The sequence below is a fragment of the Batrachochytrium dendrobatidis genome, assembly GCF_000203795.2.
Source record: "Batrachochytrium dendrobatidis JAM81 unplaced genomic scaffold BATDEscaffold_17, whole genome shotgun sequence".
Taxonomy (NCBI): Eukaryota; Fungi; Chytridiomycota; class Chytridiomycetes; order Rhizophydiales; genus Batrachochytrium; species Batrachochytrium dendrobatidis.
The window spans coordinates 50,637-72,372 of NW_006281115.1; the positions used below are offsets into that span (position 1 = coordinate 50,637).

Sequence of the window (21,736 nt, forward strand, 5' to 3'; positions counted from 1 at the left end):
ATACCTGATAAAGGGTTGTAGCAACATAGTCCAATCGACATCAACAGCAAAACGGTCAATATGATATTGTGGATAGGGAGCAACATTCTGTGGTTTGATAGTAACCCACTACAAGCAATCAAGTGATCCTGTGTTGTTGGTTAACCTAAAAGGGTTAGGGTTGGTTTGCTATACAAAACATATAAATACAATCGAGTATGTTCATTCCTATAATCGACACCAGTTTCAACACTCTACTTTTGTACTATTGTTTAAACCCATTGACCAGTCTGATGAAATTGGTTGATATTTTACTTGTACTGAGCGCAGCAGCAACTGCCAATGCAATACTGATACCGACTGATAATAATGGTTCACCCCGCACATCAAGCACTTCTAGTCAAGTGTCCGTTTCAACCAATGAACCTAGTCCAGACACTTCAGATGAATACCAGCAAGAACCAATGGATTTGAGTATTCACAACCGAATCCGGCAACAACCAATGGATCAACTCAATCCAAATACTCCCGGTCCAAACCAGCGACCGACTGTGATTGTAGCTGGTCCAAATATTCTCAAACAAGGCCGAAAACGCATAATTGGTGTGATTGATCTAACCACATCCGACCAAGACCAACAACAACCAACTGATGTAGCTGGACCGAGCACTCCCAAACAAGGTCAAACACAACCAATTGATCAGCCCAACCCAAGTACTTCCAACCAAGACCAGCAACAACCAATCGACAAAGTCGAGTCTGCTAATACTGCTTCAAATCAAGTGACTGAATTAAGCGAAGGAAATCAGATAACTTTTGATGATATAAAGAAAAGGCTTGTAGAGTCTAAAAAAATACGAGACGAAAAAATCAAAGAATACTATGAATCTATGGCTTTTGGATTCAAACAATGGTCAGTGTTGGGAAAAAAGGAAGATATATTTGTATCAAAGTACGATCCAGACACTGAAAAGAAAGCAAAAGAAGAATATGAAAAGGCAAGTAGAAAAGTAGCCAGTATCAGAAAACAATTGAAAAGGTTTATGATAAAGCATAGTTTGAAATTCGAAGAGCCGAATTAGAATTCAGATTGATGATTTGTCAATGATTTTGAATAAATTTAAACTTTCTGATGTGTTGATGTTTGTCAAGTATCGTGAATGGGTCAACAACCATATCATTGATTGTATACTGCGTTGGATATTACATCAACAGTTACTGGATTGTTGATTGATATATTGACACAAGTTGTCAGGTGAGTTAAATCAACAGAATTGAATAGTAAACTTGATTGATTGTTTTAATGTAATTTCAAAAGTCACATCATAGGTTGTTTATTTAACAAAGGGAAAATGTTTTGGTTATTATAAACGTGTCTGTTTAGAATAACAGTGCCTGATGTGTATATTGCATAATGTTTAGCAATCATGGATAGAATCATATTAACCAATATAATGTTAGATATTGGTAATGTGTGATCTTTGTAATGGGACTTGGATTGTTGATATGTGCAGCCTGTTGACATGCATTGTGTGTGGATACTTGTGTGGGATTCTATGTTTGGTACACAAGTATAACCACCACTGATAGAAGATCTATAGTGATAAGGAACCCTCAACAATGATGTTTGAGCTATGGACCTCATATCTTTCTTGGTATTGTTCCACTACTATCTCACCTCATAAAAGATACGATCTTGGATTAATAAACAACGCAATTCATGCATTGGTTCATTACTTTATTGTCATATTTTACTTACTGTGATATACTTTCGACTATGAACCACACAAATATGTTCACAAGCTACAAGAACCAGCCGGATCATTTGGATCACCGAGTCAAATAGTCCAGTGGTATCAATGAATTGATTGGTAACTCAAAATGACAATATACACAATTGCATGGATTCAGAAATGACACTGCAGTGATCAATACAATGCATGGTGGTTGATTGGTGCAATATGATCAAACCATTAGTTTAATACACTATTGTTTGGTAATACACGATGTTTATTGAATGAATGACAAATGACAAGCATCCAAACATGCAATACACACTGCATTGCAACATATTCTAGATGATGGCCCATTTTGAGTTGCAACAATGTGACGAGTCTATGATTGAAAAGTTTGTTGCTGAACATCAGAATCTTGGAAAGTTTCACTGTGCTCGAATCGTGGCAATCACTGTGGTAAGCGATTGTAGAAATACTCGAGGCAATCCTTATATCCGTAAACTGATTTCGGTAAACTATAATCATCATCCAGTGATACTCCAAATGAAGAATGGCTTGTAAGTTTGGTCGTCAACTCATTATTTTCTTCCGTCCTATCCAAAAGCTTCCAAACGTAATCATTTGCATTGTATCTGAATTTTTCACAAATTTGACGAAACTCCTTATAATTGGCTTTAGCAGAACTCAATTTCCGACTCGGAACTTGACTCATACTCTCAAGCTTTTCCTTCTTTCTAACAATCAATCTTTCCTGAATATCAGCATCAAAACGTTGACTTTCAAGTAGTTTAAACGCTTTCATGGATTTAATCCGAGATTTTGCAATTTCTTCGATCAACGACACTTCAGTAGCATCAAATTGACCGCAATATTTCTTAAATTTATCTGTGCTAGGAGATTCTGGAGAGCCAGATCCACCAGCTGGAGTTGCGCTTGAAGAAGCTGTCAAAGTGCTAGCTGCAGCACTCATGGTCGAACTGGGATCAGTTGGATTGGCAATTGTGACCGAACAGACAGCAAGGATTGATGATAGTACGGTGATTGATAGTTTCACTGTATTGGTTTGGTTAGGCAAATTGTAATGATTGTTGCTCAATACGTCGGTTTGGTGACATATTTGTATACATTATTAGATTGATAATATTAAAAGCATATTCCTTGAATGACCGTCCTAAGGGATTTGTGTTGTCGGGGTTAGCATTGATTTACTGCTATAAATGTCAACATAACCTTAAAGGGATCTCCCTTTACACAACCGTCCGTTGCTTGATCTGGTACCCGATATCAAGATCAACGATCAGAGTATATTGTCACACTATGATGTCGCTACACAATATATTTCAAATGATATCATTACATGACGGTACACAAGCAATACTGTACATCCACTCCATTTATGCTGCAAACATTCGAGATCTCGCCTATTCAACAACACATTGTCACCAATACAATAGTATGTGACATGATCATATTGCATCAATCGACTAGTATACAATCGCTGAATACATCACATACATTAAACCGACTTGGTGATATACGAATGTTGCAGTTTGACCAAATCACAATCACCACATTATCGACTGTCCAACTCGTTGACATTCAAACCGTGTCATCACTAGTCACAATATAATGGTTGACTGGTTCGTTTGATTGATCTGACATTGACACTTTGCAAACCTCGACTTGATTCATCAACTTGGATATTCATATAATATTGGGTTTGTATCATCACGTTGGACTCGTTATCAAACACCTTGATGTGTCCATGCAACACAAACTCGATATACACACATCAGTTATTGTTTGACATGACTGGGTCGATCATACATACCAGACAATGCAACTGTATTAGTTGTATGATACAATCAATCATGGTTGGTTCATCACCATCAAATATCAAATGTTGATCACGTATACATTGATTTGTAATTGCATGGTCCGTTGGAAATACACACTATGATATGCTTGACAAGTTGTTGATTTGCAGTAATCAGATGTGCATCACCTGTAACATTGGATACAATTGACGAGTTGTAACCACAAGTCAACAATCATCGATATGTTGGTGATTGTATTGACTACATGATTGGTATTGGATTAGCTGTCATGATCGATTGGTGAGCAATACAATCCACATTGATTATGACGTGTTGCAACTAGTTGATATATGCAGACTCGACTGATAATCGAGTATATGTTGATGAGTAACTCTGTCACTGTTTGTCTTGATTGGTCATTGCTACTGCTTGTATATGCAGTGTATTCATGTGTCATGAAATGTTGGACAATATTCATGATTCAAATATCGACAGTCAAACATTGGTTAACCAACAGTCATACGATTATACAACTGACCCGTGTATTGACAAGTGATCAACATCGATCCGGTCATAATTGAAATAGTGTATCACAGAACTCGAAAGTTGGCACATTATTGTTGTGGTGTGGTGTTGGCAACTACACACAAATTGACATGAATGACAATGTTGATGTCAACTAAAAAGTATTGACGGTTTCAATCAAACAGTGATTTGTTGAAAACCAATACTATCTTGACATATCGACATCACACATTGATAGTAGTGTCAGAATACCACATGGCTCCAAGTAGTTCAAACCAGTCAATGTGTAGTAGCCATTGTGTATTGCAACTCAGAATACAGTCACTACAAGATGAATACAAGTAATCCATTTGACGTCAATACGACACTACATATATTACATTTCAAACTGACACAACACTGATTGACCAATATCAAACCAGTTGATGTCGCAATCTACATCCGACTTTGAACAAGTGTATTGATACGTTTGTTGTACAATACACGACATGGTCAGTTGGTGGTATCATGCAACTGACAAGTGATTGCAAGTATGACTGATAGTTACAATCAACACTGGTTGTTATCAAGTCATTAATGTATATGGAACAAACCGTGTCAATGTATCAGAAAGTTTAAATTTATTCAAAATCAAATTCATTGGCGAATCATCAATCCAAATCCGAACTCGGCTCATCAAATTCTAAACCATACTTTTTCATAAGCTTCTTTAGCTCTCGTCTGAAATTGTATACTTTTCTGCTTGCCTTTTTATAATCTTCTCTTGCTTTCTTTTTAGCGTCTGGATCGTATTTTGAATCAGGCAACTCTTTACCCATTTCTAACGCCAATTGATGTTCTAATTCAAGGTCTGAATATTCATAATATTCTCTGCGTTTTTCTTTTGCTATCTTTCTAGACAATTTAAACACTATCCTCATGTGATCAAAATCCATTTGATCTTTTTCGCTTAATCTAGTCATTTGATTTGGAACAGGATTGACAGACTCGTCTTTGTCGATTGGTTGTTGCTGGTTTTGATCGGAAGTGCTTGGACTGGGTTCACCCATTGGCCGTTTTCGAACTCGTTTGGAAGAACTTGAACTGGCTACATCAGTTGGTTGTTGTTTCCGACCTCGTTTGGAAGTGCTTGGACCGGATTGATCCATCGATTGTTGTTTCCGACCTCGTTTGGAAGTGCTTGGAACAGCTACATCAATTGGTTGTTGCTGGTCTTGGCTGGAAGTGCTTGGAACAGCTACATCGATTGGTTGTTGCTGATCTTGGTTGGAAGTGCTTGAATTAATTATACCCATTATGTCTTGCCAGTCTTCGTCAGAAATCTCTGGATTAGGCTCGTTAGTCGGACCAGACATTTGGCTTGAAGTGACTGATGCTTTGGGTGAACCATCGTTATTAGCCGGTATCAATATTGCATTAGCGGTTGCTGCCGCAGTCAGTACAAATAGAATATCAATCAATTTCATCAGATTAGTCAATGGGTTCAAACAATTAGTAGAAAGTAGAGTGTCGAGATTGGTGTCGATTATAAAGCTGAACTCAATCGACTATTTATAATTTTTGTATAGCAAACCAACCCTTTTAGGTTAACCAATTATATAGGGTTACTTGACTGCTTGTAATAAGCCACTATCAAGCTAAACAGTATGCTGCTCCCTAATCATAATATCATATTGATCGATTTGATCGATTAAATTATGCTTTTATGGCCCTTTTATCAGGTATATTGAAAAGCACACCCTTCATGAGTGTTGTTTAGCCGCAAACGCTTTGCTTTACAACCGTATTCATGTAAATGAATCACTTTAATATTCATCATGCAATGACTGTATTCTGCATTGCAATATGCAATGATTACTACACATTGACTGCATTGCGTGTTTGATATACAACAACCATCATATGACACACAATCAGACTATAGTGTTGAATCTACACTTTGCATTCTTAGTAATCATACATTGCACGACCACCAAGTTTGAACCCACATTCATGTATTGTGTTTGACTGTCAATATTGTCAATACAACTCTGTACACACATTTGTTGTGTTCTGAATCACAGATACGATCGCAATCTAGTTCAACAACAATCATGACACATGTCAGTAATGCAACTGTTTATCACACACCAACACTGTTATTTAGTGGTCCATTTACATCAATATGGTTGCAAGTTGTCGTTATATCACGTATTCTGGGCATGGTTTTGATATTGCACATCCAGTTCCATCACATTGTTGCTGACCCATCATTGTAACGCTGTATCTACCCAACACTGTCATGTCACCATAACCATAACCACAACCAGTAAAATGACACTCGAGTTGTTTACTGTGATCAGTATATACAACCCAGTGCAACTACACATACTGGATCCAGTTTGTTGGTTGTTCCAGTTGATCTTGATCCACTTTTGATGTTTTGTTCAAGATTGACAATACAAATGTGTCAAGCTGAACCCAAACTACACGACTTGACTGTTCATGCCAATTGGATCGTGACTGAGCTATGCGATCATGATATGGTTCATCAAACTAAATGTTTGGATTCCAATACCGAGTATTCAACTTGGAAACCACCATTTCGATGTTGTCAAACCCGAATATGATTGTATCCATACATGTTCAAACAATCAGTCCATGTTTTTACTGTAATACACGTTGTATATATGTCCACTGCATCATCTCATCACACATCCTGTCATAATTATGATATAAACTAGCTTAAAATACACATTCATGAGTCTGTAGTCGATTATTAACAATGCAATGGTCCCAGCTGAATGATCCATATCAAACATGTATAAAAGCAATTGTTGTATACAACATACTCGGTAAACCAGTTTATGTTGATTTTTTGTTGGTATATCATCCAAATCTATTGCATGTCATAAGCAGTTGCATTTGTTGACAAAATGGTTCAAAACAACAGCCAATGGCAATCCATTGCATTCACTGTTGTACAATGTGCACCTACAAACAATATGCAGACATCATGATTCTAAACTTTATTGTTTCAATTCTATGCAGATTGGTAGCAGTTTGATATTTAATCAAGCTATTGTTGATCATTGAATAGCAAGCTTTGAATTTTAGCCTCGACCTCGTTCATTCTTGCTTCGAGTCGATTGACTTCACCACATACATCAATTTTTTCCGCAAGTAATTCAATGTACAAACGTTCTTCTTTTTCAGAATTTTCTTTGATACAATTGGAAGTGGCTTTTAATTGCAAATTTGTTGATGGATCTGTATGTGTGCATTTAGCTAGAGTGCGTATATATAGAAGCGTTTTTCCCTGTACGACTACGTTGCGTTTTTCGCACTCTTGTTTTAAAATTTCGCATTCAGCAGCTTTCAAATTGTATTGTTTCAAAAGTGTATTATAGTACGAAAACAGGTTAGCGACACGAGTATCACTATGAGGTTGAAACAATATGGCTGAGGGTGGGCCTGAGCCTGATGGTGATGATGAGCCTGATGTTGATGGTGATGGTTCGAATGTGGGAGCTGGACTTTCAGAAGTCGATACGACTATAGCCGACGACATGGCTGCCAGCAGCGAAATTATAAAAATCACAGCTTGTTTCATTGTAAACTATTCAGATGAACAATACAGACGAGCAGCAATTTATTCCGATAGTGTCGAAATACTGGATAGTTTTGGCAGTTTGTTTTGATATTTATACAACATGGATTGATTAAAGGGCCAAAACTAAAGGTTATTTTTACAGCTGTACCCATGTAAAATACAACATTAATAAGGGAGTTCAAGCACACAACAAGCAATCAGTCCCATAGTATGACTGATGCCAGTTTCCACCAAATTTAAAGGGCAACATTGTGTCTTTCAAAGCCCTTACAGCTAACGACATAGGGATAGTAGAGACAATAGGGACCAAGTGAGAATAAAGTCAAAAAATGCGTAATTGTCACCATCAATGTGGATCAAGTATTTGATGTGTACATTTCATTCAACCACACAAGAGTATGTTTTTATTGATGTTTATTCAAAGTATCGGTAGATTGTTTAGTGCTGATTTGGATGACAGAATCATTTATTGTTCGTGTCTTGTGCACTGCAACCAGTTTGTTGAACTGCAATCCATCTCGATTGAATACATGACATCACTCGGCTGATCTAACGATACTGTTTGGTGATTTTGATTTTGGCATGATTTTTGGCATACCATTTGTAGAATCTGTACATTAACATAAACCAAACAGGCAGTTTACAGTTCCAAACCATAGTAACAGCAGCTTGTTTGATGCCATCAGAATGGTTTTAAACCATGATCAAAGTGGAGGTTTCTATGCAACGTTTGATTATAATACATTGTCACCAACTGCAGGGTCTGACTTTGGTGTACTATTGCACCCTAACCCTATTATTGCCAAACAGTTTTTGATTTCCACCTGAACTGGGTGACCCACTTTGCCAGGGATGAAGCCCTGAAACCCTTTACTAGCATGTTCAATTGTGCTTAGAAAAGCAGCATTTCATCGGTAAAACGTTCATTTGTTTGCAACGGCATGAGCAGAATAGATGAAGATGATGGCGAGTTAAATGAACCAAATCTACATGTAATACATGGTTTGTTGGATCGATTCGGCTACATTTTTAAAAGTGATGCTTTGTTCACCAGAACCTCCACTCGAGACAGATCCTGTGTCGCTAAACTCTCCTTCAATAAACATGCGAGCGTAATAAGCAGCAATATGGGCACGGTAAGCTGGTGAGACCATTGCAATAGATCGAGTTGCTCGTTCAGCCAAAAAGCACAGATTGAAGCAGAGTTGTTGCAGTTCGTCGCTGCTCATGCCATTGTCATCATAAAGCACATGATAAATGGTTGGACGAGACATTCCTTGAAGTCCAGCATGAGATTGCAAAATAAACTGAAATTCGGATGGATGGGTAATGCTGGTGGAAACAACGGTTCCAGGAAGACAGTTTTCTGATCTATCTTTGTTTTGATCGGTAGGGAACAAGCGAATATGATGGCGTTTCTGAACCACCATAAAGGTAAGAGTACATTTTATATTGCGTTTGGTCAATGCAGCCTGGAGTGCTCGCACCTCCACATTGCGTACTTCGGAAAACTGGCCACTGGAAACACCGTCACGGAAAAAGAAGATGCGACTGGGATACGTCTTGGTAGTTTTTTTGTACGACTCGAGTGCTTCACCAGCAATGTTCTCCATATCTTGAATGACCTCTGTACGAACACCCTGAGCCCGAATAAAGGAATGATATATTGTAGCCTGTCTATCTACTGTCGAAACTACCGCTGCAATAGAGGGAGCTTGAGATCCAGGTGCAGCATGAGTAACATCAGCACCAAATAGCATTGTAGGTCGATCAAATTTGGGAAGTCGATCAACATAGTTGGTAGCACCACCAATTTTAATATTGGCCTTGAGGCACAAATTGCATGCATACTGATCCTTGATTTCCTGGGCACTGCGCACATTTTTAAACAGCATGCATTGAGTAATCACCGCGGCTTCAGTTAGCGATATGCGCTTGATGGTTTCATAAAGACTCTTGGGCTCCTTGTCCAAAACACAGAAAATGAGTTGACAGCGCTTGCCAAACTGGACAGCAGCTTCTTTGAATGCAGACTGGAGAGATCCACGAATGTTGCTAAACACATTTGGGTTTGTGACAATAACAGGAGGATTGCGCACTTTGATGTTCATACCTGTATCGGCAAACTTGGACAACAAAGTAGTAGCAATCGCTTTGGCATCCCCGTCAGAAATACGCACATAAAAAATAAATGCTGCACTTTCAAGCACTGGGGCAGAAACAAGCTAATCAATCAATAATGAGTTACGTGCTGAATAAAGCAAGACATGAGAGCAATTAGAAACCCTATAAAAGCCAACCTGAGTACCACGCAGATTCCATGAGCCATCAGTTCCATTCAATGATTTGTTATTCTTGAAAATAACTTTTGGAGCGGGTAGAATTCGAGCAGGGATATTCATCATCTCAGAGCCCACAACCATGCCAAACGATTTGATATGATCGTTGTTGCTGTATCTCAGCTTACTATTTGCGCCATCCATAATTTCCTTTTGTCGCTCATTGGGTCGTTGAACAGTAGCACGGATCATGTCTGAAGTCTGATCACCAGACAAACGCTTCATGAATCGCTGTGCTGGTGCAATTTTGAGAACTTCAAGTGGGAATGCAGTTTTTCCATTGGCCTGAAATAAAAAAAAAACAGTGAGTGCCATGAAAATCAACAATTCTACAAAAGATTAAAATAGCCAGTCAATACCTTGAGAGCCAGGGGAAGGGTAGGATAACGAAGATTGACATTCATGTCTTTGAAATAAGACTCGACAGACATTTGACCACCACCCTCTTTGTTGGCAAATTTAAACTCGCGAGCAGATTCTCTCGAGATACGGCCAATCTTAAAGCGTTGCCTTTGATCACCACGATGAATGGTAACAACACTCACTCCCTTGAGAACACCATTGATTCGCTCAGAAAGACGAGGCAAACGACTCAGTTGATCCATATCACGAAGACCAAGCGTTTCAAGACAGTAGTCAATGGCAGAGATTTCACCTTTTCGGAATACAGTCGATGCAACATCAATATTGATACCGAGATGTCCAGCCATCATAGAACGGATTGACTGATGAAATCCACGCCAGCACTCCAAACCACCGCTAATAGGCTTACGTCCTTCAGGGGTAAAGAAATTGGCACCAACAGGAGTAAACAGCATAGAAGGTACATGACGGATCAAAATAGAGAGTGCGGATGTAGCATGCATGACCTCTTCAGTTTCTGGTCCCTTTCCTGTAGTGAAAAGCAGCAGCTCATGAAAACTAATACGAACGGATTTTCGCACAGTGATTTTGAGAGGTTCTGTTTGAATGACCGGATTGAAAGAAGGAGGGGGAAGCTGAATGACAGTTCGAGGCGGTTGACTGCTAAACCCTCCACGACCACCACCACGACCACCTCGACCACCACCTCGACCACCACGACCACCATCAAACGTATCCCGACCACCACCATAATCAAGTGGAGGAATTACAAGAACATCCTCTTTAGGAACATCAATAGTGAGTGTCTGATCAGGCATATCAAATGCCGAATATGCAATCTTGCGACCATCATAAACCATAAAGCACTTTGAACTGACAGCTTTCATAATATGACTTTCAAACACCTTCCAAGCTCGACGAGCCTTTGACGGTGGAATGTCATCTGGACTGAATGCTACATCATACTGATATACAAATATATCAGGAAGCTTGGTAATAGGAAAAATGTTGACTCTGACCGATACTTTGCGGCCAGAGACTCCACCATTGTCTGGACATTTAGGAAAAGTTGTCAAGGACATTGGTTTAAAGGTATCGCAGACTGAAAAGTAAACTTGTAATTTACTACTGAACAAATACCAATGCAGTAAACCAGGACAAGTGTGAATTCACACTCGACTAAAATATCCAAAACTTGACCCTTATTTTGACAGCTTTTCTCATGGCTCAACTGTTGGCATTTCAAGACAATTTGGGTCGTTCGAATATGCATGACCTGTCAAATGAATCATTCAAGTAATTCACTCAGCCTACAGCCATACCAACAAGTCTAGTTACTAAAAATATAAGTAGATCATTTATTTAGGAGTGATCAATTTCTTCTAGTCTTGAACAAGGGGATTCTCACCCCTTGTCGAGAGAAATGTTTAGATAGCTGTGTCGGCGCTAAAACAATTCAAAGTGAAATCAGCAAAAGTAATGGTAAACAAGACAGTGGGATGAACTTACCATGATGACCAGCCCATGAGTTTGGAGAATGACTAATAAATGCGTTGGTTACTACTTCAGTCAGAATAGTATTCTTTGGAGATATTAGCTCATCACGTTGGCTCTCACTAGACATGTAGACCAAACAAGCTATTAGATGAAAATAAGCAACCATGTGAAACTCGAAAAGCAACCCCAACTCACTCGAGTTGTATTCTCGAAATAATAATACGAATCTTGAATTTGCCAGGAATACGTATTCCCAAATCTGGAAAAAAGAAAAACACTCCTCGATTGTTGTTTAGGTCTGTAGCAATGTCAGCAGCTGCTGTTTGATTTCCACATAGAGTGGACATTTGTGTCTGAATTGGCCGATTCATCAAAACACGGCTGGTAATGTCTTTCCATTCCAAATTATTCTTGGCCGTCTTCGAGTCGGAAACGGCTGTTTGGGGTGTCGGTGGTATGAATTGTGAGGTAGCATCCAACTTTGATTCAAAGTTTACTTGATCAACGTTGTAGTGTGTAGAAGACATGGGAGAGCTAAAAAGACTTGGCCGCGGTAATTTATCGGCTATTGAGCGGTAAGCACGTTGAGTTATAAATATGTACATCAGGATTGCAAACGAGCGATACTCTGTCTAATAGCAATATTACAAGCAGTCAATTACTAACCGATATGGTTGAAGCTTGGAAATTCTTGAGTATAATTTTTGCCTGATCTGACCTTTGGATGCTTTGAAGATGGGTCACCAAAGCCTGCATCGATTGAAGTCGAGTTTACCTGCCGATTGGAATACTCTGACGAATTAGAGGGTAACGACTGTCGCTTTAGCCTGTTCACAATAATCTTTTTGGGCTCTTCGTCCTTGGACTGCTCATGCTCGTTCTTCAACTGCTCGTCCTTTGGCTGTTGCTCCTGCGCAGTCGTAGACAACCCTGGGTCCATTTTCAAATATTCTGTGCTCGGAAATGTAACGGGATGTGCGTAATAACTCATATATGTCGTTTCATCTACCGACACTAAATAGGCCTGTGCTACTAGTGTTTCAGGGTTAAGAATACTAAAGCAATTCAAACATGTGGTGTTAAAAGCATCAAACTTGAATAGCAATTAATGAGTAATGCAAGTCTTGGCAAGTGCCGAAAGGCAAAGCGTAATATCCATAGAAATCAGACCAATGTAGGATGCTTGACCAAAGACATCATAGTATATCTCTTACCGAGGGTTTCTTTTGTTGGAGTCAGATATTTTGACCAACTGAACAGCAATGCAGGGTTCAATAGGATATGTTATCGAACCATTGTTGGACACTCCACTGCACCTCGTAAATACGGGCTGCTGAACAATGTGAGCATGATATTCATCCAAAAGATCAGCGTGTTGACCTGGATACTTGGAGTGGTTTTTGAGTTGCTTTGAGTTGTGCGAATACGTTTCCATTTGTGATGTTACCTATTCTGGGAAATTGCCATGAATAGTGATTACAGGCAAACTTGAAAACTCAACTTATAGATGTATAGCGGATTAGGTATTTAAATTTGTTCTATTTAAAAAGAATATCTGTTGTAGAAAAAGCTCTGGTTGGGCCGTTTTTAAGGTATCAATGTACGAAACAGCTTGTTGGTGATCCGGTGGGTTGGATTTCAAGCACGTCTTAATCGGTTCTATCGCCACTTCGGGGATTTGTGTTTGTCATACTAGAGCTATATTCAGTGTGCCACGATACAAAGCATTATTATTTCGCAAGTACAACCCAAATGTTTACCCTTGAGCATGGAACATTGCTATGGATAAGCTATTGTTGAAATGCCAGGCTTCCTGTTGCGATTTAGCATTGCCACCATATAATTTGGGATACTCTTGAAAACGTTCTGTTTCAACAGCATTTACATACCGCCGCGCTGACTGGCCAAACAAACGCAAAACATCCAAATATGTATTTGGGCAATGCCATGGTATGTTTTTAATAGTTTTCGCTCTTGTTCGATTTAGTTTTTTCTCTCCGCTACTAGTGATCTCGAGTACAAGCTTTATTCACCTACTATTGGCTCATTGAAAAAGTGCCAATGACGCATTTTGCCACCTGTGTGCTATCAAAAAGTACCATTCTTCAAGTCAGCTATAATCGACGATACTTATTTCAAAGGGCTGTAACGGGTTTGGACTTGTTATTTGCATAAAATAAAATGTGTAGTGGTTTTATTCACACCATCAACCCAGTCCAAACGCAATCAGCAACACTCATTTCAGACGATTCGATCCTCTAGAATATACAGCGCACCCATTACTCAAAACAAACCATGTGTTAAATGAATTGGCATTAACCACTATCGTGGAATAATTTTGGCGCAAATTAAACCTATGGCCAAGTGTTTCAGATACTCCAAAAAATATTAGGGTCGAGTTTTGACCAAGCTATACCTGTCTTGAGCATTGACCACACTTGGTAATTGGCCCTGCCACAAGCGCGATATGACTAGCAAGTATTATCCAGTCACACAACAATGCTAATGGTAGCCGGTCTGTAAATAATATCGGATGATGTCACGAGTATCAAGTGCATGGGCACCATGTGAAACTGCTCATCCTCAATATACCAAAATATCATATGCAGACTGGGCTGTGAAAAATCAATTTTTAGATTGGTCTCCAGACTGTTTAGCAAAAAATTATAGTGGTGGCTTGGAGCGAGAAAACTAATTCAATACAGCTTTGCAATCGATGATGATTTATTACACAGGTTGATATATTTGGACTCATAAGTTACATAGCAATGAAAAAACAAACAATGCCAGTTTGATTATGGTATGTACATAAAATTCATTTGAAAAAAGTGTAGCTTAGTAATCTAGTCAAAATAAACTGGCCATTTGAGCTGGTAATATACTACCAACCAGTAAACCTAAATCCCAATACGTGGTAGATGGAAAACCTCGATTGCACTCATATTTAGCCTGCACATTTCATCCATAAACCTCTCAATCTAGCATATACTATTCTTCCTTGGCTAAACTATTCATCCCTGGTATGTAGTGCTTTTCACAGCCCTACTTTACTTTTAAATGGTATGTTCCTGTTTCCAATTGGGTCACCTTTGTTTACTATTGTGTTCCCATTCAACTCTTCTCCAGTACACTACATGCTCAATAATACCATCAATCGCGAATAACCTAGTCTACTTGACTAGCATCCATTTAAAATCACTCACTTGGACTGAATGATTTGGATCAATCTTACCCGAAAACTTTCTTGAGCCCTGGTATCGCTATACTAATCACTACGGTGGTCAATACCTTAAACATTGACCGCACAGGTATAACTGTTTCATCGAATCAGTCTACCTAGCTGGCCATGAACCCAATTGAACAATACTGCTTTACAAGTTTAATATCATCTTTTGGTAACTCGTAATTATTTTAAAATAGCCAATGTTACATTATCCATTCAAACCAGTTTAATCGTGAGCAAGTTTTATATCAACATGGATATTCAAAGTTTATAATTCAAAATAAATGCAACATGGAGTTGTGATTCACGATTGGGTTTGAGTTGGTTGAGAATGTGGTTCAGTCATGCTGAGTATATGTTTTCTTTGTTCGAACCTGGCTTCACGTTCATATTCATCCCATCGACGGAACGGAATACGGGATCCATCAAACAGTCCGTGTAATTGCTCATCATCATGTTGAGCACCAGCATTTGATACCTCATGTCCATCACCAGTCACTTTTCTAGTCTCGCCCCAACTAAAATCATCAAAATACCAAAACGAGTATAGAGGAAATACAATCTGCCATATGGGAAGAGTAAACAGATATACAAACATCCAAAGCACATAGTGAACTCGACGACCTGACAACAATACAAGAAGCATGGGCAAAAATATTGTGATGATCATGACAAAAAGGTTGAGAAACGACGTGATGTTGTATGGCATAGGATATACGATGGCATAGATGATCAAGTAATACGTGCAGACTAAACTAGCTGGAAGAACTGCAGTGCCAAGAAGGTCCATAAACACAACAAACTACAATTACAACAACACCAAAATGAGTCAAAAAGTTTGAAACATTGCTAAAATGAGTCAGAGTTTGAAACCATCACCAAATCAAATATAATGACTCACCTGCATCGAAAAACAAAATGTGCCACATAGATTATTGACAAATACCAACTCCATCAAATTATGGACAGTCGAATTGATCCATCTACGTCGTTGCGAAAGCAGCACAGAAAACTTGTCAGGCACAGTTGTTTTGCAATATGCCGCTGGAACAAACATCATCAGCCGCTTGGGAAACGTTCTCAGCATCAACGTACTCAAAAACCGATCCTCGCCCAACAGCAATAGATTTTTTTGATGGAGAGTAAATGCTTCGTTCGTGGCGTATTGTTCAATGATATCAGGATTGACAAGAACAGGCAAAACTGAACCGTCCTTGACTGTTTTGAGACGGTACATGCAGAAACAGCCAGGTAAACACGTCACACCACCAAACACAGACTCGAACGCTTTTCCAAGATGATGCGAAATAAAATACTCGAAAACTTGAATCATGGTTACCCACGAGTCTTTTTTGTTGGCAATGCGTGTTTCCCCGCACAAACCCATTATACGAGGTTCGTTATGCATTGCATTCACCATAAATCTAAGCGAGTCGGGTGCAACACGAGTGTCGGCATCCACCATAAGAACAAGCTCATAGACATCTGGAGTAACACCCGTCAAGTAATGGATCTTGCGGAAGATATCGTAGTCGAGTGGAGTCATGCGATCGTAAAGAACAATCCGGGAAAAAAAGTTCATCAAAATCATCTGAGAATCCCGCTTTCCACGGTTTCCTGGTTTGGACTGTCCAGCTTCATATTCTGTACCACATTTGATGATCAGCACCATTGGAATGTGACGACCATGAACGCTATAGGATCCACAATACACTCGAGCCATATTATGTTGTTTGGTTCCGGTAGCAATCGAAACATAAGAAAACGCTTCAGGAGAATTCCCAAATGCTTCATCGTGATGCATCATGCTAATCAGAATATCAGGCGTAGATATTTGATTATCAGAACCCTTGACAATCCCATCAGCAACAACAAACAAAATCTTTTTGCAGTCATCATAATCAGTTAGGGCAAGCGAATCGAGTGTTGTACGAAGTGCAGATTCACCTTCCGAGTAGCATGTCACAAACATAACAGTGTAAAGATCGCTTGGATTCGGTGCTGGTCGATGGATTGTTGGGTCTTGTCGACGCATAATTGTACCTATTTGAGGTTGTGGAGACAGCATTTCCCGCTGATCTGTAGATGAATTGAGACTTAGATGTATAGAACTATGCAACTTGGCTCCACGACTGTTTTCCGACTTTTTAGCCACAACAGGATCGTATGGATTTTCGGGTGCATTTTTACAGGTTCTAATCAGACGCGAGGCCAAAACTCGGTCAAAAAAGACTGCCATGGCAAACCGAGTCAATAAGATACTAGAAACAGTGATAGAAACAACAATGGTAACGAGTCGAGATAGAATACACGTCATGGGCAGTTGGGAGAGAACACCAGCATAATATTTTTGAACTAGGCAGTTGGCCATGTCTGGTGTGATATCTGCATTCTTCCACAAAATACGTGTGGCATCATTGGTAAGTTGAGCTTTTCGCAGTAAAGCGTCCATGACATCACCAGAAATTGGCTCAGGGTGAGCATCAAAATAAGGAGCCAAGTTTAAAACTACTTGACGAAACACAACCAAATTTCTTCTTTTGACTTCAGACCATGGATAAGCAGGATCAGGAAGAACCGTAACGTTTTGGCCAAAAAAATTGGTAACTGTAGAGTAGGGTAGAAAATTGTGCTGTGATGTCAAGACATTCAAGTCAATACAATCAGGTCGACATGTTGATTGGACACTGGCAAATTTGTGTTCTGCCACGTTGAGTAACTGGCAAGCAGAGATTTGGGGTTGCTCAAATGAACCCGACACATCAATTCCACCAAACGCATCAGTCTGATCAAAAAGAGTGTTGTATGGAGGAGTGGTATAGTACGAGTTGTACATTCTGCCAAAAACAACAACTCCACCTAAAGCACAAGATTGGATGGATTAGCAAAATTTAAAACCAGATACAACCCGAGTAACACGACTTACCAAAAGCATTAATGTCGACTGTATTATCCAAGATGTTATCTGGACAAAAGAGACGATTAAAAAATATCAGAAAAATGACAACAAGCGTTGATAGTATTACAGAGATCCAGCACAATGCGACTTTTTCTCTCCATGCTTGCTGCTGATTCTTGGTGTTGACTCCCACAAAAGTCAACAACACTCGAGGGAAACAACATGTCAATGCCCATGAAAAGATAGTCCATAATGTGGGTATAGAATTATCCAGTGGTTTGGCAAGCATATTGTTATTTCTGTGATGCAGCGTATCGGTATTCAAGCCATGGCAAGGCTGAGAGTCGATCTGTTTCGAGTTTTTGTCATAGCTTGAAATGTCATTCGTGGATGTTTTTGAAAAGGGTGTCAAGTTGGATCGCTTTAAAAGAGCTGCTACCGCTTGTGCAGTGGACGATGTGTTGACAGATGTATTTGTACCAGTATCAACACTTGTGGAAGATTTGGAAGCCTCGGAATGATGAATACGATGCTGTCCAAAATCGGATGAGATATTTGAAGCGGATATCGAATCTAAATTGTATATAAAATCAAAAAATATGAGTACATGAAACGAAATATCGCTAGTTTACAGCGCATTCACGTAGACTATCACACTAAACAGTCATTCACTGGTTCTTGCTTATTTTTGTATAAAAAACAGCAAATGTCAAGACTAGTTTCAGTAAATTTCATCAAAACAATCAAACCCAATCGCATGAACGCTGAGTTGACTGAATCGAGAATATCCATCAAGTCAACCTCCAATAGGAAAGCACAGCGAATATTTAGACATTGTCTTTTAAAACAAGTGTTGTGTTTTACATGAACACAGCTGTAAAAGTATACGTAGTGCCACCAATCTCAGTAAACCTTGCTCGACTATCTAAATGGATTGAATTCAAGACACTTGATGGCGATTGGCATCGTGCCAACCAAAAATATTACCTCTGCGAAATAAACTTGGACGACGACTGATATTGCTTCCGTTAGAATTTGAATTGAATGAACCACTTATGATGGCAGACACTCGATCCAGTTTGTGCGGGGATGAAGAAGCAGCAAAGGGCAGTTCAGTAATAACTGGACCTTGAATAAGAGCATCTTTGTCGTTTGGAGTAGATGGAAATGGGCTGGAATCGAATCCCAAGGAACCCGTATGGAATGTACTATCAGAACTCCGACTAGGGGTATTTTTGAATGGGTCTTGATTCTTGTCGGTCAATGGATTGTTGATTGAATTCGAATCGCCGTATGCCGTGGAATCAACTTTTTGGTGCGGGTCTAGTTGGTAAGATTGTCTGCTCATTGCTAGTTTTACAGAATACCCAAACTCGATTTTAAAAATATATATGCTAGAGATGAATGTGAATGCAAGTAGGTTACAATTGTCAGGGTAGAAAGAATCAATAGTAACAAGAATGCGAACAATCAAAACAAGCGATGCCAAAGCATTTCGCTAAACTCGCCATCAAAGCCTCAAATGGCTCGAATGGCTCCAATTGGCGTAAAGCTGTTGACAAGACAATGAATTCATTATCCAAATGCAACTAAAAACAACATCAAAATCATGAGTATTCTATTGTGATTTCATTTCCCAATACATAAATGATTGCACGTTCGGTAAACTGTAGATCCATAGTTATAAGCTATAAAAACCATAGTTGTGAGCAAACATCATCTAGTACAATCAACTGCAGTGATCCACGACTTACTTTAATAGAGGCCATAAATTAAGTATCCATTCAGCTATGAATCTTTGGTGGATATTTCAAGGGCAGTGTTGTGTACTGTGGAGTTGGTGAACCAGTGTCGTTTTGTGACTGAAATGGCAACTTCATGGACTCGTAAGTTGGTGGTGCTTCTATTGATGAATCTTCGGGATAAGAGTTTGACATGCGTTTGCATTGGAACATTGAACTAGCACTTGTATTCAGCACTCGGTCTTTTAATATACTCCAGCAACAGATTAATAGTGTGAGAAAAATAACACACATCAGTATCACTATTGCCACATAAGTCGTATGCGATGTAGTGCTTGGTGTTTGCGGATCGCTGGAAGATGCAACTACACTGGATAGTTTAAAAGAGATCAATAAAAGCGCATTGAAAAGGGTCAAACCGGACAACATGAAATAGTTGATAAATACTATAAAATCGGTAATTCTATGTGTAACTAAAGGTCTTTTTTCTATAAACCTCCTCTATTAGCGTCTTGAGGTATAACTATCTTGCAGACAATCACAAGAAAATACTGTGGCTAAAATACACTGAAACGTGTCACGTGTAAAAGGATTGAGATTGAACTGATGATTTTATTGTTGCTATCATGAAATAAGGATATAAACGAGCTTGATGGTCACAGACTCAAATATTGAGTCACTGCAGATTGAGGATACGAGTCAAACCTCGGCCATGGCAGACGAATTAGGCACAGTTTTGGGAAGTAGTGCTTGTCGAATAGAACTACGTCCGCTATTGACTCCAGATCGTATATCATCTGCATTAGCAAAAGCACAGCACCAGTTGGATGCCATCATAGTGCAATACGTGCCTATGATGTACTGAGCATAATTATAGTTTCTACTCAAACCAAACAGCGATACCACGTTGATGACTATAAATCCCATAATCGCAACAGAGATTTTGATGATCCATATTTTTGTAGAATATTCAACCTTTGCCAAAGTCTCATTGCTTTCACCTACTTTCGGTGAACCCACAGCAGTCTAGCATCAAAAGTCAGGACATGCATTGTGGTCAGCTATAACTCATCAACTGATAAGCATGGTAATGCAAATATGTGATTTTTTCATTGGTCTGTAATAGCACAGTATTACCTGCCAAAGAGAACCAAGTAGGCATATAAGCAAGCACGCATCTAATTATATGGTTGGATTCATTAGTAGATGACAAGCTTGAGCTCTGACAATAACGCAATGTATGCTTACAGATAACAGTCAAACTGATTTTGGAAATGATATCCCATCTGAGTTGGGTAATTGGCACACATATTCCATTGGAATCACTCTGGATAACTGTTGCAAGAATGCTTCCAAACCTAAATAATATAAATGCCAGTGCTGTAACCATGAACGAAATACGAATAGCCGTATAATACGTGTAGGCGGCCAAAGATACAGTACAGCGCGAAATGATCAACCCCACCGCAATAGTTTCGAATATCACAAATATAATCGTATCCAATATTGCCATGGCCATACAGTTGATATCTGGAGCAGAGTCTTGTATAATGTAATTCAAGTTGAGAATGAGATTGAGAACCGATACAATTAATTGCAGCCCATTTGCGAGAGCAGGCTGGTTGTTGAGTGCCGATATATTGTCCACAACAGTGAGAAAGGTCATCCCTACAAATGCTCCCAGTAGGTAGTCATCAGTCTCCATGTAATAAAGATTATAGCGACTCATGATGAAACTTTGGATTGATTATAAATATTACAGATGCCTAATATAATCGAGCAGTTTTATCAAATAGAACAAAACTGATGTGGTCTAGCTGATGATTGGTACGCGACAAAATCACTTGTTATTTGGCAGTAACATGAATAGAATTGAAAATGAATTGGTTTAAAGCAGTGATTCCAAGTTAATACGACTCGTATCATAAACAATCAAATTCAACCAACTTCACAAGGGGTTTGGAATCACTATCCGTATGCTTTAAATCTGGCAAAGCACAATTCACCACTCCTGGAAATCCTTC

General features: G+C 39.1%; 7 protein-coding genes across 7 annotated transcripts; 1 reads left to right on the plus strand and 6 right to left on the minus strand.

Annotated features, from left to right (window-relative positions):
• Nucleotides 1–272: 272 nt before the first annotated feature.
• BATDEDRAFT_92448 (uncharacterized protein) lies at nt 273–1,061 on the plus strand (the record flags this gene model as incomplete). The annotated part of the gene is made up of 1 exon (XM_006682611.1): nt 273–1,061. One exon carries the CDS (start codon nt 273–275, stop codon nt 1,059–1,061), a length of 789 nt encoding a protein of 262 aa, XP_006682674.1.
• A 1,102-nt stretch (nt 1,062–2,163) lies between these two features.
• On the minus strand, nt 2,164–2,685 carry BATDEDRAFT_28184 (uncharacterized protein; the record flags this gene model as incomplete). Its single annotated transcript, XM_006682521.1, has 1 exon — nt 2,164–2,685. The coding sequence occupies one exon, from the start codon at nt 2,683–2,685 to the stop codon at nt 2,164–2,166; it is 522 nt and encodes a 173-aa protein (XP_006682584.1).
• A 2,022-nt stretch (nt 2,686–4,707) lies between these two features.
• On the minus strand, nt 4,708–5,523 carry BATDEDRAFT_92434 (uncharacterized protein; the record flags this gene model as incomplete). Its single annotated transcript, XM_006682642.1, has 1 exon — nt 4,708–5,523. The coding sequence occupies one exon, from the start codon at nt 5,521–5,523 to the stop codon at nt 4,708–4,710; it is 816 nt and encodes a 271-aa protein (XP_006682705.1).
• Nucleotides 5,524–7,115: 1,592 nt separating this feature from the next.
• On the minus strand, nt 7,116–7,649 carry BATDEDRAFT_28185 (uncharacterized protein; the record flags this gene model as incomplete). The annotated part of the gene is made up of 1 exon (XM_006682522.1): nt 7,116–7,649. One exon carries the CDS (start codon nt 7,647–7,649, stop codon nt 7,116–7,118), a length of 534 nt encoding a protein of 177 aa, XP_006682585.1.
• Nucleotides 7,650–8,555: 906 nt separating this feature from the next.
• On the minus strand, nt 8,556–11,603 carry BATDEDRAFT_92312 (uncharacterized protein). Its single transcript, XM_006682643.1, has 3 exons — nt 10,348–11,603; nt 9,950–10,273; nt 8,556–9,874 (listed from the first exon to the last, which is right to left on the minus strand). Exons 1-3 carry the CDS (start codon nt 11,431–11,433, stop codon nt 8,636–8,638), a joined length of 2,649 nt encoding a protein of 882 aa, XP_006682706.1. The 5' UTR covers nt 11,434–11,603; the 3' UTR covers nt 8,556–8,635.
• A 3,772-nt stretch (nt 11,604–15,375) lies between these two features.
• BATDEDRAFT_14616 (uncharacterized protein) lies at nt 15,376–17,106 on the minus strand (the record flags this gene model as incomplete). Its single annotated transcript, XM_006682497.1, has 2 exons — nt 15,376–15,873; nt 15,973–17,106. The coding sequence occupies 2 exons, from the start codon at nt 17,104–17,106 to the stop codon at nt 15,376–15,378; spliced, it is 1,632 nt and encodes a 543-aa protein (XP_006682560.1).
• Nucleotides 17,107–20,411: 3,305 nt separating this feature from the next.
• Nucleotides 20,412–21,441, minus strand: BATDEDRAFT_28188 (uncharacterized protein; the record flags this gene model as incomplete). The annotated part of the gene is made up of 3 exons (XM_006682523.1): nt 20,412–20,738; nt 20,850–20,890; nt 20,961–21,441. 3 exons carry the CDS (start codon nt 21,439–21,441, stop codon nt 20,412–20,414), a joined length of 849 nt encoding a protein of 282 aa, XP_006682586.1.
• Between the last annotated feature and the right edge of the window lie 295 nt (nt 21,442–21,736).

Coding starts and splice junctions, on each gene's coding strand:
- BATDEDRAFT_92312 (XM_006682643.1), bottom strand. CDS start 11,433: ATGTCCTTGACAACTTTTCCTAAATGTCCAGACAATGGTGGAGTCTCT. Junction 10,274..10,347: donor CCCTTCCCCTGGCTCTCAAG/GTATTGACTGGC, acceptor TTTTTATTTCAG/GCCAATGGAAAAACTGCATT. Junction 9,875..9,949: donor GGAATCTGCGTGGTACTCAG/GTTGGCTTTTAT, acceptor TTGATTGATTAG/CTTGTTTCTGCCCCAGTGCT.